Source organism: Stenella coeruleoalba (genome assembly GCF_951394435.1).
Source record: "Stenella coeruleoalba genome assembly, chromosome: 7".
NCBI classification, from domain to species: domain Eukaryota; kingdom Metazoa; phylum Chordata; class Mammalia; order Artiodactyla; family Delphinidae; genus Stenella; species Stenella coeruleoalba.
Genome location: NC_137153.1, coordinates 22,874,202 through 22,887,129, shown reverse-complemented (window position 1 = coordinate 22,887,129; position 12,928 = coordinate 22,874,202). Strand labels below are relative to the sequence as shown.

Sequence of the window (12,928 nt, the reverse complement as noted above, 5' to 3'; positions counted from 1 at the left end):
TCCTCCAGCCAAGGAGGAAGCCAGACTTCGTAGGAATTCTGCCTGCTATGTGATTATGTCTATTCCAATTGTGCATTTTGGACCTAGGGAAATAACCACCGGATGGGTTCAGGGGCCCACTGGGCTCACTATGAGTGGACCTGAGGCCAAACTCCATTGATCACCCGACGTCCATACTCTGACTGTGGGCCCCAGGGATGTTTGGGCCCCTGGAATCAGTGTCAGTTCAGAGCCCGTGTCCGGTGGTTCCTGAAGGTTCTGATTATTTCCTTGCGCCCAACATACAGTGATCTCCTTTGGAGAAGGCTGGGCCAATGATTAACAGTATACATTTTTGGCAGCATGCCACAGTCCTTCTTCAAGGGGACCTGGCCTCCTCTTCATTCAAGGGCTTCTGGGTCTGTAAACTGGCTCAAGTCTGGATATTGTTTGAGAGGCCAGGCCTGCTTTTATGATTCAGGTTAGAGTTTTGTTCTCTTGACCTAGAACTCTTCTGCTCTGACACATCAAGAATGGAGTAGGGACTTCCCTGGCGTTCTAGTGGTTAGGACTCCGTGCTCTCACTGCCGAGGGCCAGGATTCAATCCCTGGCCGGGGAACTCAAATTCCACAAGACTCACGGTGTGCCCCCCGCCCAAAAAACGGAATTGAGGAGGCTTCCTATTTCACTTCTAGGAACACCACGATCCAGCCAACTAGATCAACTGGTCAATACCACAGGTCTGCAGGAGTCAGATCTGCTGGTCATTCAGTAGCCACGCCCACCTTGCCTTTGGCGTTGAATGCTGTCACTTGGCCCCTGCCGCCCCTGATCCAATTACCCGCATTGCGTTTAGGTTTCCCAACCTGCGGTGACTGCAGCTCCCACCCTGAGGTCTGGCTTACAGAGAAGAGCAATCAGGGAGCTCTTAAGAACGCCAGGGTTCCCCTCACACACTTATTCCTCACGGTCATGGTGAGAAGTCTGTCTTCTGGACTCTCTGGGAGAGTAGGTCTTAGATGACAAATCCACTCCAACATTCCAGTCTCCCCAAGCCTCTGAACCCCTTTCTCTACGTGAAACCAAAGTGGATCCGGCATTTCTATAATCTGCTGTGGAGGGCCTCCTTTTGGTCCCTGTTTCAGCCAACTCACCAAAGTCTTAGAGCTCTTCCTAACTCACAAGATGCAACATTAGATGCAGAATCTCTGCTCAGTAAGCTCGTATCCATAAATCAACATCAATATTGCGATCCTGCTTTAAGAAAAAGAAAATGACTACAAAATGTTCCTGGCCCCGGGGATGGGGCCCTGAAGCTTCAACTTTATCAATTTTGAGGTATATGCACAGCTTCCCAGTCCAGCATAGGAGTCAGCCCATGGCAAAGCAGCCCTTGGTGAGAGCCCCTGACTTCACTCTGGGGAGAGCCTGTGAGTGCAGAGGCCTCTGGGGGACCTGCAGGCAACCCCACCAGACTCTTCTGACTTGGCCGGGGGTGTCGAGGCTGGATGGCCAGCAGAGGTTCTGATGAAGAGCTGCAGTCCCGGCCTTGGGGATAATTCTAAGGCCACCAGACCTGCAGGTTAGCAGAGGAAGGCAGGGTGGAGAGGCCATACATGCTGCCCAGGTGAATTTCCAAGGCTGCAAAGTCCCTTAGGGGCCTGGTGGATGCCTGGAGACTACTAACCCCACCCCAGATAGAATTACTTTGAAAACAATTTCCTTCCTGGGGTGAAGGGCCTCCCTGGGAGACCACATGACCTGCCTTGGGGGTGTGGTCAGCAACAGCAGCGACAGACAGGCTGCTGCAGAAAAGGTGAAAGGGAGGTGGGGAAAGATGCTACCAGAAGGCCCAGATGCAGGGACCATGCAGGGTGTGGCCCCTACTCTGGCTCCCAGGCCTCTGTTGTCCTCAGTCTCTGAGCAGGGCTCACAGATACCCCTGTCTCCAGGCCAGTGATGCCCCAGTTCTCAGACTTACCAGCCAGCCGGTGGTGGCGGCCTGTGCAGTGTGACCCCGCCTCTAGGGTGGAGCAAAGCAGAAGCAGGTCTGAGGGTGGAGGTAGCAGTGTGGAGAGCTCTCCCTGGAGCAGACCTGCCCGGGCTGCCCTGCATCTCTGGCAGGAGTGGCTTTGTGACCCCCGACCCCACTGCCCTTCAGGCCTGGGTCTCCTCCTGTGCAGCCTGAGGGCTTGGGCCGGGTGACCTCTGAGGACCCCACATGCCCTGGGAGGCACCGCTTTTCGCTAACAGCTTCCTCCCACCAGCTACCATCTCAATCCCTAACAGCACCACCGAAGCACGGAAACTCTCCCCAACACGCTTCTCTCTTTTGGGGCCCAAATGTCAGCTGCGTCCCAGGGACTAACATACCACATCAGATATCTACAAGCTGAGACGGAGAAGGTTTCAGCCTAGCCGCCCTCCCATCCCCCCAGCCCCGCCCCTCTACACCATCTCCAGTGAGAGCGCTGGACCAGGAGCTAGTTTCCAGTGTCTGCTAATCATCTCCCATCTCAGCTGAGAGTACAGCTCACCTCCCACCACCTTGGATGCCTCCCAGACTTAGCAGCCTTTTTCCTGCCCGCATTTGAAAAAGCAAAGCCACAGACACACTGTAGGAGGAACAGGGAGGGGGTTTTCAAACCCAGCTCGTGAGAGGATCATGTGAGGCCCAGCTGCCAAAACAGACCTGAGATCTGAGATCCTTCCTCAAAAGCCAGAAGAGGACTCCGGTCCATCCGCAGTTCAGGAGGTAGCTTTCAAATGCCCTCTGAACAAGCCACGTGCTGCCTGGCCTCAGGCACCCCATCCTGCTCCGGGCAGGGCTCATGGCAGCCTTCCGGCTCCCGGGACTGGACTCAGACCTATGACAGGCTGGGCGCTCTGGTGTGTCCAGCAGGTAGGAGGCCTGTCAGGGGAGGGGATTTGCTTTTCTTGGCTCCAATGGGAAGGAAAAGCTGAGAAAGTGTCTCCAGGGAAGGAGCTGGCCAGCTGAAGGGACTTCTCCAAACTGTTTAGAAGATGGGGACCACCCTGCATGCCCCCATCCCACCCTGTGCAAACAGGAAGGTCTGGGCCATGTCTGAGGGCCGCCGGGGGTAGGAATCACCACCATGCTTACCTGCCCAGCCGGGCAGCTTGCCTCCAAGCACTCACCCTCCTGGTGGACCGGGGGCTCTGACCGGAGGCAGCCAGGACGAGCCCAGGGAGGGATGCAGCCTACACTGACCCTAGGGATCTGGAAGAAGAGCTGGGGCTGGGACCCCTGTCTGCCGGCTTGGAAGCCACCTCTCTCCTTGGCTTGAAAGGAAAGAGGTAGTGAGTCTGCACTCTTGAGGAGTGTGGACCCTGTCGCTGGAGACCTGGGTTTGGATCCTGGATCTGCCACTTCCTAGGTTTTTTTTTTTTTTTTTTTTTGGCCACGCCGCACGGCATGTGGGATCTTAGTTCCCGGACCAGGGATCGAATCCACGCCCCCCGCAGTGGAAGCGCAGTCTTAACCGCTGGACCGCCAGGGAAGTCCCAGCCACTTCCGAGATTTATCACCCCTCTCCGACTTCATTCCCTTGACTCTGAAATAGATCCCTGCTTCCTAGTGTTGTGAAGCTTAAGAGACTAAACACAGAGCTGCCTGGCATGGAGTAAGCACTCAGCAAAGCCGATTATTATCCTTATTAGAGGAACTAGGAAGACCCCACAACCAGCCAATACACCAGCCTGCCCTGAGCTGAAAACCCCTCCCTGGACACCCCCTCAGGCAAATTACTCTAAGTCTCCTTATGAGCCACTCTTTCTCCCCCTGGGAGATATTAGCTTTGGAAATCCTAACAGCATTGCAAGATTTACTCGGGATGGATAGAACCGAATCAAATCGATCGGTTTCTCAATTTCCTAACAGTTGCTGCAAGGCCCAGATTGCTCAGAATAATCACCTGCTGGGGAGACAGCAGCGGCCCAGGCCACTGCAGAGCTAACTCTACAACAAGGCAGGGCCAGAGCCCAGCCAGCTGCACTCCCCGCAGCCTCCTTACTTGTACACTTTGGCGTTGTAGCTCTTCTCCCCGGGGAAGCCAAACATGCCGCAGACCACGCGGGAGTTCTTGGCTGTCCAGTGCCTGTCGCAGATCTGCTTCCACGTCTTGCCCTCCTTCACCTCCACGTAGCCCTCCGTCACTGGGGTGCGCCTGCGGTAGGCGGAGAGGATGGCTCGGATCCGGATGTCCTCCACCTGGATATTCATGTTCTGGGAGGGAGGAGGCGTGGAAGGAGAGGGGTTACTTTCCTGGTCTGGCCGTGGAGAGGTGACGGCAGACCGGGCGCTCTGCTGGCCCCCCTGCCTCTCCCCTCGGGCCCTCGGGGGTCCCTGGGCGCTCTCCGCGAGCACACAGCACGTGTGCGTGGGAGACAGTCTGGCTGAGGGGACTGGAGGAGGGGAGCAGGTGTGACCTGGGCAATCAGAGACTCAGAGGACCCCAACGCTCCTCCTCTGTCTTATCAAAAACAGCAGAGGGCAGCAGCCTCCTGCAGGGGTCTCAAAACGAGAGCAGAAGAGAGACCGTGTTCCTTGAATTTCATGCTCTATAGTAAAGATAACTTGGATGCTTGCATTGTACTCCAAAGCATATGTATGCATGCGTGGGAGTGAGTGTGTGTGTCTCCCCACTAATCCTTCAGTAACACTGAAGTTTCAGGCAAATGAGACTCAGATACACTGAGGCTGGTGGGGCCATCTTGCACACTACCTCATAGCCCCCAGGTTGGCAATCTTTAGGGCGAAAATCCCAGGAGAGAAGGGGAGGGCGGCTGCGGGTCGAGGGTGGGCTCCCCTCCCCAACCCCTGACACTGAGCTGCAGTGTCCCTGCCCCAAGCCCACACCCGAGCCCCGGGGATTTGGTTGGATAGGGGGCCCCGAGAAGCCAGGGTGGGTGGAGGAACGCGGGCCTACCTGGGATTTCCAGTGATACCTCTTTTATGTTTTTCCAAGGCTCACGCAATCTGCCCCCAAACACTATGGGATCTCCAGAATCTCTCACTTCCAGCCCCTCTTCTTTCTGCCCCAACAGAATGAGGTCGTTACAGCTATTGTCATCCCCATTTTCCAGATAAGAAAATTGGCTGACTCCAGGGATCTCCCCAAGACCACGTAGAGGCAGGGAGCACCCGAGGTGCAGCGTGAGATGCTCTGTGAGCTGGGCCAGGTGGGGCCGGGCAGGGGTGCTGGCAGAGAGGAACCCGGCGACCCGAGTGCCCAAACCCCCCGTCCAGCCAGGATGCAAATGAACCAGGAGTTTGAACAGGACCATTATTTGGGTGCCCAGGGATTCAGGTCTCCTTGCCACTGGCTTCAGGGTGCAAAGCCAGGCCCTGCTTCCCCAGTCCTGCGAGGCAGCAGAAAGTATGTGGGCCAGGAGTGGTGGCATTTGGCCCTGGTTCCTGTCCATGCAGAGCGGAAGGAAAGCCGCCAGTGGCAGGATTATGTTTGCCTGATGTTTGCCTGCCTGCATCCTGGATCCTTTACAGCCCCCATTCAGGCCACAGGACCCGTGCCACCAAGACACATGGATGTGGGTGAGCAAGAAAGGGCCTGAGGTCTACACTGGCCCGTGGGCCAGCTCCCTCCTCTGTCCTCCCACCTCGGGAGGCCAGGCTGGAATTCCAGCATGTAAGGAACACGTGACGCCCAGAAGGAAAGTTACCACCGTGGCATCAGCCCTGCGGCTTCACGGGGCAAGCAGGCTAGGCTGACTTTATTAAATTCACAGATCCTCCCCCGCCCCTGCGTCCTCCACTTCCCCCCACCCCTGGCCTCTCTCCCCACCACCACCCCGCCCCCATAGAGCATCAGCGCAGCCTCACTAAGGGGAGATATGGAGTGTGAACCCAGAGGGAGGAAGCCCTGGGGGCGGGGCGGGGCGGGGGGACGGGTGGTGCTCAGCAGACCCTTGTCTTGATTCAGGTCAGCATCCCCTCAGCAGAAGTATGACTGGTGGGCAAGCCCGGTGGGCAAGCCCGGTGGGCTCTCGGATGTGGGAAATGAGGCTCAAAGAAGAGAAAGCGCTAGAACTGATGTCACTGTCCTTGTTCTCCCACTGACTCACTGCATGTGAGTGTGTGTGTATGAGTGTGTGTGTCTGAGTGTCACGAGTATGTCTGTGTGTGTGTGTCTCTGCACGTGTCTGTGTCTGTCTATGTGTCTCTGTGAGAGTGCACTGCTCGTGTGTGTCCGTGTGCAGGATGATGTGCAAGTGACAGGGCTGTGTGTCTCTGCGTTGTGTGGAGTGTATGTCTGTGCATATGTGGCGGAGGAGGATGCAGAGAGTTTTCCTCCAAAGCCCTGGGAGAGCAGTCAGGCAAGCATCACATTTGCCATTCCTTCTCCTCTTCTCCCTCCACAGAACCAATTCCTTCCCATCCTCTTGGGCTCAAATCCACCTCATTCATTCATTCATTCATTCCAGAAAATACGGTCTCTCACCTCCACGGGCCCTGCCAGCCTCCTCCTTACACCCCAATCCTGGGGCCCTCTGCTCTGAATCATAACGACTATGAGGGCTCTCATTTATCAAATACGAGCCAATTACACGTCAGACTCCGCACTCAGAACTTTACATTCATTTCCTTCCTCAATTCCCATGGCAACCGGTGAGAGGGCCAATGGTATGCCCGTGCTACAGGTGAAAAACGAGGAAACTTGGTGAGGTTTTGCACCTTCTCCAAGTTCACAGAGCCAAGAAGCAGATAAACAAGGATGAAAACCAAATTCTGACTCCAAGCCCGTGCCCCAGGCTCGTAACCCCGGGCCTCTGTACGGTCCTCACCCTCCCGCCCTCGCCCCATCCCTTGCCCGGTATTGAGTTGATCCACACGGGGCAGGGCCTGGGGCTCAGCCTTCTAGGGGGGCTCCCTTTGGGCTCTGCCCATTCGAAGTTGATACGTGAAGTCCACCCTGCGACCCGCCCGGAGGAGCCGTGAGTCAGGCAAGAGTGTACGTGAGGGGAGAGAGCCACCTCCCAGCTGCCCTTGGACTCAGGCCAGGGGGTGGCAGGGAAACCCTCCATGGCACACATTCAGGGGTTGCTGCTGGCTAAGGAGCTCACTTGGACTGCTCAGAGACCTCTGTGTAGGAAAACACACACGTATACACAGAACGGCCCTCCTGACCTCACTGCTGTGGAATCCCTTCCATAACCGCAAGTCTTAGGACTTTTTTTTTCCCCAGAAGTTCAACTTCAGAAGAGAAGTGAAGATTTGAAACACTAAAACATATACACGTTTTTCTTTTCTAACAAAAGTCTCTCTACACTTGTGAGTTTTACCTGAAGCCCAATAGCCCAGAAGCCAGCAATGCACCTGGCACTTTTTAAAATTCAAATGAAAGTCTGAATGCTGGTCCTCTTGCCTGAGGCAATAGTTCACTGGGCTCTCCAAAAGGCTTCCCTCCAAGGAATTCACAGAACCTTCCGGGCTTGTCCTACGCAAAACTCATCCTATCCCCCGGGAGTGAGGCTTCCAAAGGGGAAAATAAAGGTGCCCTGAGGCCATGCCCTGCCCTGCCTTAACTAGTGGGGTGGTGGAAAGAAGGGCTAGTGAAGAAGCACCAGGGCTGCGCTCCCAGTTTTGTGCTTGAATGGCATTTCACATTTGCCGCATCTGTGAATGAACTGCAAATTCCACAATGTGACAGCCTGGGGCTGTCGCCAATGAGGAAAAATCACCAGTTTTGAAAGTCTAGTTGGAGATTGCATCAGAGAAAGACACAGGGGGAGGCGAGGCAAGCAGCCCAGCCTCTAAGAACGCACTTCACAATTTCTCTGAAAGTCAGCACGAAGCTCGTGGCCTCCCGGGGAGGGCACATTTGCAAGGGTCAGATCTTAGCCCAACTCTCCCCCTTCCTTTCCTCTAGAAGTCGTAATTTAATTACATAATTAATTACATAATTTATCAGCTCAGGCCTTCCCACCTGAGAAGTCATCCTTGGAGTGGTGTCAGGTGGGAGCACCACGATGGAGATATACTAGTCCGCCGTCATCCCAACTAGAGCACGCGACTGGGTAGCGCTGCACAATCGCTGCTCACTTAGCAAGCTCCTTCCCTCTACAGCTAACAGGTTCCTGCATCTTGCTCTCAAAGCCCTTAGCTCTCTTTATCTGGCTATTTTTAGAAACTGGCCTTCCAGATAGAGATCCGTTTCCCCAGGTGCCATCTTGGCACCTTCCTCAGCACCTCAAACCAAACACACCCAGGATGCCCTGGGTCTTTCCTTCCTGCAGGCTGGAAGGTGACGCCCTTGCAGCCCTCAAGCCTCGCATGCCTTCTGCTCCCTCTCTCTTCCTCACTCTTATGGCCCATTCTGCCCCAGAAGTGCTTCTCCTACCCTTCAGTCACCTTCTCATTCCCACTTCTACTGTGCAGGCAGGAATGTAGTGGAAGTAAGAGAAGAGCGTCACAATTCTGTCATTTCACGGGACCCTGTATGTCTCCCCGGTCCGGATGAATGGCTGACCCAGTCCATCTCACACACGGCTGGCATATCCACCCAGCTGACCGCTGTGCGTTCGTGGGTTTGGCTCAAAACCTTCCCGTGGCTCTCCCAGGGCTTATGCTCCTAGTCAAGAGCCTCCCTGACGGGACCCACCTCATCCCCTCCGTGCCCTTTCTCCAGTCTCAAGGTGCCAGGCTGACATCACTTTTTTAACCCCAGCATCAAGTTGCTCCCCGCAATCCTTTTTTCCTTCCTCTCTACCGATCAGAATCCTCCTGACCTTCGGGAACAGTCTGGTTCATTCAATCGCTTGAAAAATACCTGTGGAGGGCTGTGACGTCCCAGGACGTCCCTCCCCCAAATATCTCATCCACATAGATTCGACTCCTTTATTCCTCTAGCATTTGCTTCCTGGGTCCCTCAATTCATTCTTGGCCTTTACTGACTGCCTTGTACCATCTGTCTTTTCATCGTGCCACCTCATCGGACTGTGAGTCTCTCAAGGACAGAATTGTGCTTTATTCATTCTTGTATTCCCCATGGCAACGAGTGCCAGACACGAGACATCGTGGGTCCTCACATATTCTTGGAACAAACTAATAATCATTTAAAAAAATCCAGTTACGGGAATTCAGCTTAACTAGAAACGTTGGGCTCTCCAGCCAAAAATGTAATAAAGACTCCCTTTATTCTGGGTTTAGTGCAAAATAAACAGAGAGGCTTGCCTTTTTTCACAGCATAAGCGCTACTTGTGTGATTTACCGATGGACAAGGAGATTGTCTGCACTTTATCCATGCGACCTCTTGTCATCTGAGCTGTTTAACACCCTCCCCTTTCCCCTTGAAATCTGAGGCTAATAAATAGTTATAAACTGAATTAAAAGCTGATCTGACCCTCAGTACACATTTAGATGGTTTAGCTATGTGGGTATCACAGTACAAGACATGTTGTACTGGAAGAAGCTGGCTACACTGTAATTATCCCCTTTTGATGATCAAATCGGAAATTCACAGCCTAAGAAACTGCTAGCCAGTGATTCCTACCGGCTACATAGATGAAAGGGAAGCGGGAAGGCAGTGCAGCAATCTCTGTGGCTCAGCTCTTTGTGATGGAGACCAGTCTGGGCGGAGGGGGTCGGGGTGGGAATGGCTTGAGAACTGAGGTCATGCTGAGGCACCAGAGGAAAAAGCCGGCAGTCAGTCTGGGCCCTCCTCCTACAAACCAAGAGCTTTGCAATGCTGCTGGAGAATCCGATGCTCTGTGTTTCATTTTCCAACCTGAAAGCAGTGGGGCGGGTAACAGAGGCTGCTTCTTTGGAGAACAGTCAAGACCTGCTGTCTGCAGGAAGCTGGAAGGACATCTGCGCCCGCAACCAGCCCCTCTGGCCCATCAGGGGTGCTGAGGCCACAAACCAGGCAGTCCGTGGGCCTGGCCAAACGGTCCACCACGCTCCCAGGTAGGGGACCTGACCTGTTGCTTCTCCTCCCAGCAACCATCACCAGGGTGACAAAGTAATGACTTGGGAAATCGTCTTTCTCCACTGTGGGGCAGCAAATCTGGGGAGGGCAAGACTGTCCTTTCAGTTCATTGATCCCTTGATTCCCAGGGCCCAGCATAGCGTCTGCTGCCCGATTAAAATGTAGTGGATGAACGAACGAACGGACACGGCATCCAGCTGCCTTGGCAACAGCCTCACGGGGATGGGGCCGGGGGGAGGCGTCGTCGCTGACCCCTCCAGCATGGCTGAGGTGACTCGAATGAACCACCTGGGCCCTTTGCCACCACCTTCACCCCAGTCACCTCAGGAGCCCCACCCTACAGAACCGATCTGCCCAACCAGGGCAGAGAGGGGCTTTCCCCGGCCCAGCTCAAGCCCCTACTTCTTCCACAGAGCCTCCCTCCCACTGATCTCAAGCCATTTATTTATTTCTTCTATAACCTCTCCCTTTCCAAGCTGCCACAGAATTTGCCATCCAGTCCACACTGTTCAATGTTGGAGTACATACCGCCATTTATTTATTTCTTCTATAACAAATTACAAGGCTACTTATTCGTCGATTTCATCTAATGAGTGGGTATAACATTACTTATCTCTTTCAACTCGCAAACAATTATAATATTTATAATTTTCAGAGGGTTGTGTGTACAGCACGCCGGCCAGGGATAGGGTTCCCAGATCTGCCAGGATGTGCACAATTTCAAATATTCTGTTCTGTTAGCTGCATAAACGCCCTTTTGCTTTTCAGATGCAGTGACCTATTTTTCGTTGGGAAAACAGGTCACCCTAGAACTACTTCTCTTGTTCCCCTTGTGGTTGGTGGCTGGTGAGCCCAGACCACATAGAGGCTCTCAATAAACAGAATCATGGAATGTTAGCACCAGACAGGATCTAATACCTCTTCCTGCCCAAGCTCTCCGTAGGCTGGGAGAGAAAACCCAGGAGAGCTACATGCGATGGCCCAGCTCGACAGTTCGGCAAGTCTGGGGATTGAGACGCTGGGGGCTCCCATTGTGGCCCTTTACTCCCTTGCTAAAGGGTCCGACATAAACTGCCCACTTGCTACCATCTCTCCTGCCACAGAGGGAAGCCGGCCAGCTACCTTGTGGCCTTTGGGGGAAGCAGGGCTATATTTAGCTTGGAGGGACCGCTGCCTTCTGAACTCCACAGAGATGAAAACAGACCCCCTTTCTTTAAACCACCCAGTGTAACCTGCTGCACGTCCTCTTGGGGGCGGGGTGTGTGTGTGTGTGGAGAAACTCCTGGCCGGGAAGTGTTTGGACCTTTCTAGAGTTAATTACTCCCTTTCAGGCGCCATGCCTCCACCCCTAAGAGCCCCCTCCCCAGATGCTGGGGAGATAAGGCTGCTGCTGAGGGGAAAAGCTTGAAGCATTTAGCAGCTAACTGTGGCTCATAAAAACCTGCACTTCTGGAATTTAAAAAATTCACAACAGCCTCCATCCCTGTGGTTAAGAGAAGAAAGAGCTTTTTCAGGTCTCAGCACCCCTCCAGAAGGAGGTGAGAGAGCAGAGGAGAGGGGTACCGGATTCTCCCCACCGTTGGAAGTGAATACCCTTCTCCTGGCTCCATCCTCATCCTCTCACTCCTGGCCCCTCCAGACTGCCTGGGCTGCCGGCTGTCACAAAGGAGAAATTGGGGCTCCGGGGCCACTCGGGGGATAGGCCACCCCTAAATCTCACAGCCGGGGCATTTCCAATCAACTCTGGGAACGTTAACTGCTTTTGCAAAAGAGCCTTTAAAATAATGGGCAGAGAAGAAGGTGGGGTGAGAAGGTGAGGAAAGGAAAAACCCGTTATGTTCCCTGACCTAACAGTCCACGGGCCTCAGCCACCAGCCTTTCTGTGAGCACATGACTTAGCAATGTGCAAAAGAGCCAGTGCAGAGAGGGCTGTGCACAAGGGCATCTGGATTTGTCATCTCTCCTTATCTAATGCTTTTTCCAACTTGTCCACCGCCGCAGACAGGAAACAAAGTCTCTTGATTTAAGAGCCTCTGAACTCTAGGGAGTTTCGGTTGGAGCTCTGTTTTCCAGGTTTAAAAAAGATATATTCACTTGAAACTAACAGTATTTTACATTTTATTATTTGCTCCTGTTTCCCTCTTTTGAAGAAGGTTTTGAGAACTGGCCCAAGACTCATTTTCCTGCAGAAAATGCTGTTTTACAGTGAGGTGCCCAGAGACCCCAGAAGGGTCAGCCCCTCTGGACATGCAGCTTCAAGTCTCAGCCTCCAAGGGGACCCAGACTCAGGGGTCCTGCCTTCCACTCTGGGGTCTAAAACTTAGACCACAGAGAAGGGGAGAAAGGAGACCCTGCTCGGTTAATTTTCTGGATGAAATGAACCCAGGTTGGTGAATCAGTGGTAAGGAGAATCTCTTGTAACACTTTATAGTCTGCAAAGCACTTTTCCAGAAATCATCTGATTTTCCCCCTTACAGAAGGAGTGTGTGCCGTGCCATTCTGATGGAGAAACCACTGCCCCTCTGGATTACAGACTTCGTAGCTGGAAGGGATTGAATTCAACCCACTCATCTTAAAGAAAAGAGTGGACTCGCTCTGTGCTCTGGCCAACAGGGAGCTCAGGGGCCCAACCTGTGAACTCTCCTTAGGTGGGGTCATCCATCTGAAGAAGAGGCACTTTTTCCCTCCTCTAGGAGGGAATTTATGAAGTGTCAAGGGGCCCCTGAGGATGCCCCAAGCAGATGTAGGAATCCACAGAAGCAGAGTTAGCTCATTGAGTGAAATTCCATCATTCAGGCCCCAGGGTTTAGTGACTCATGCCTCTGGCATCCCGGAGTGGGATGAACTTGGTCTAGACTGATGCAGTTTTCTTCCACTCTCTGCTTGGGGAATTCCAGTGTGCTCCGGAGAAGGAACAGGCCTGTGAGGGTCATCTATAATGGTCTGTGATCTGTTCCCAGTCTCCAGGCGTCAACGAGGGTGC

At 53.7% G+C, this 12,928-nt stretch overlaps 1 protein-coding gene across 1 annotated transcript in view; it reads right to left on the bottom strand.

Moving 5' to 3' along the window:
- The window catches only part of LOXL2 (lysyl oxidase like 2), a 102,416-nt gene that overhangs the window by 47,775 nt on the left and 41,713 nt on the right, over positions 1 to 12,928 (bottom strand). Inside the window, exon 4 of the mRNA XM_079926834.1 lies at positions 4,015 to 4,226. Coding sequence (XP_079782960.1) covers positions 4,015 to 4,226 — 212 coding nt within the window. The remainder of the gene's footprint in view (positions 1 to 4,014; positions 4,227 to 12,928) is intronic.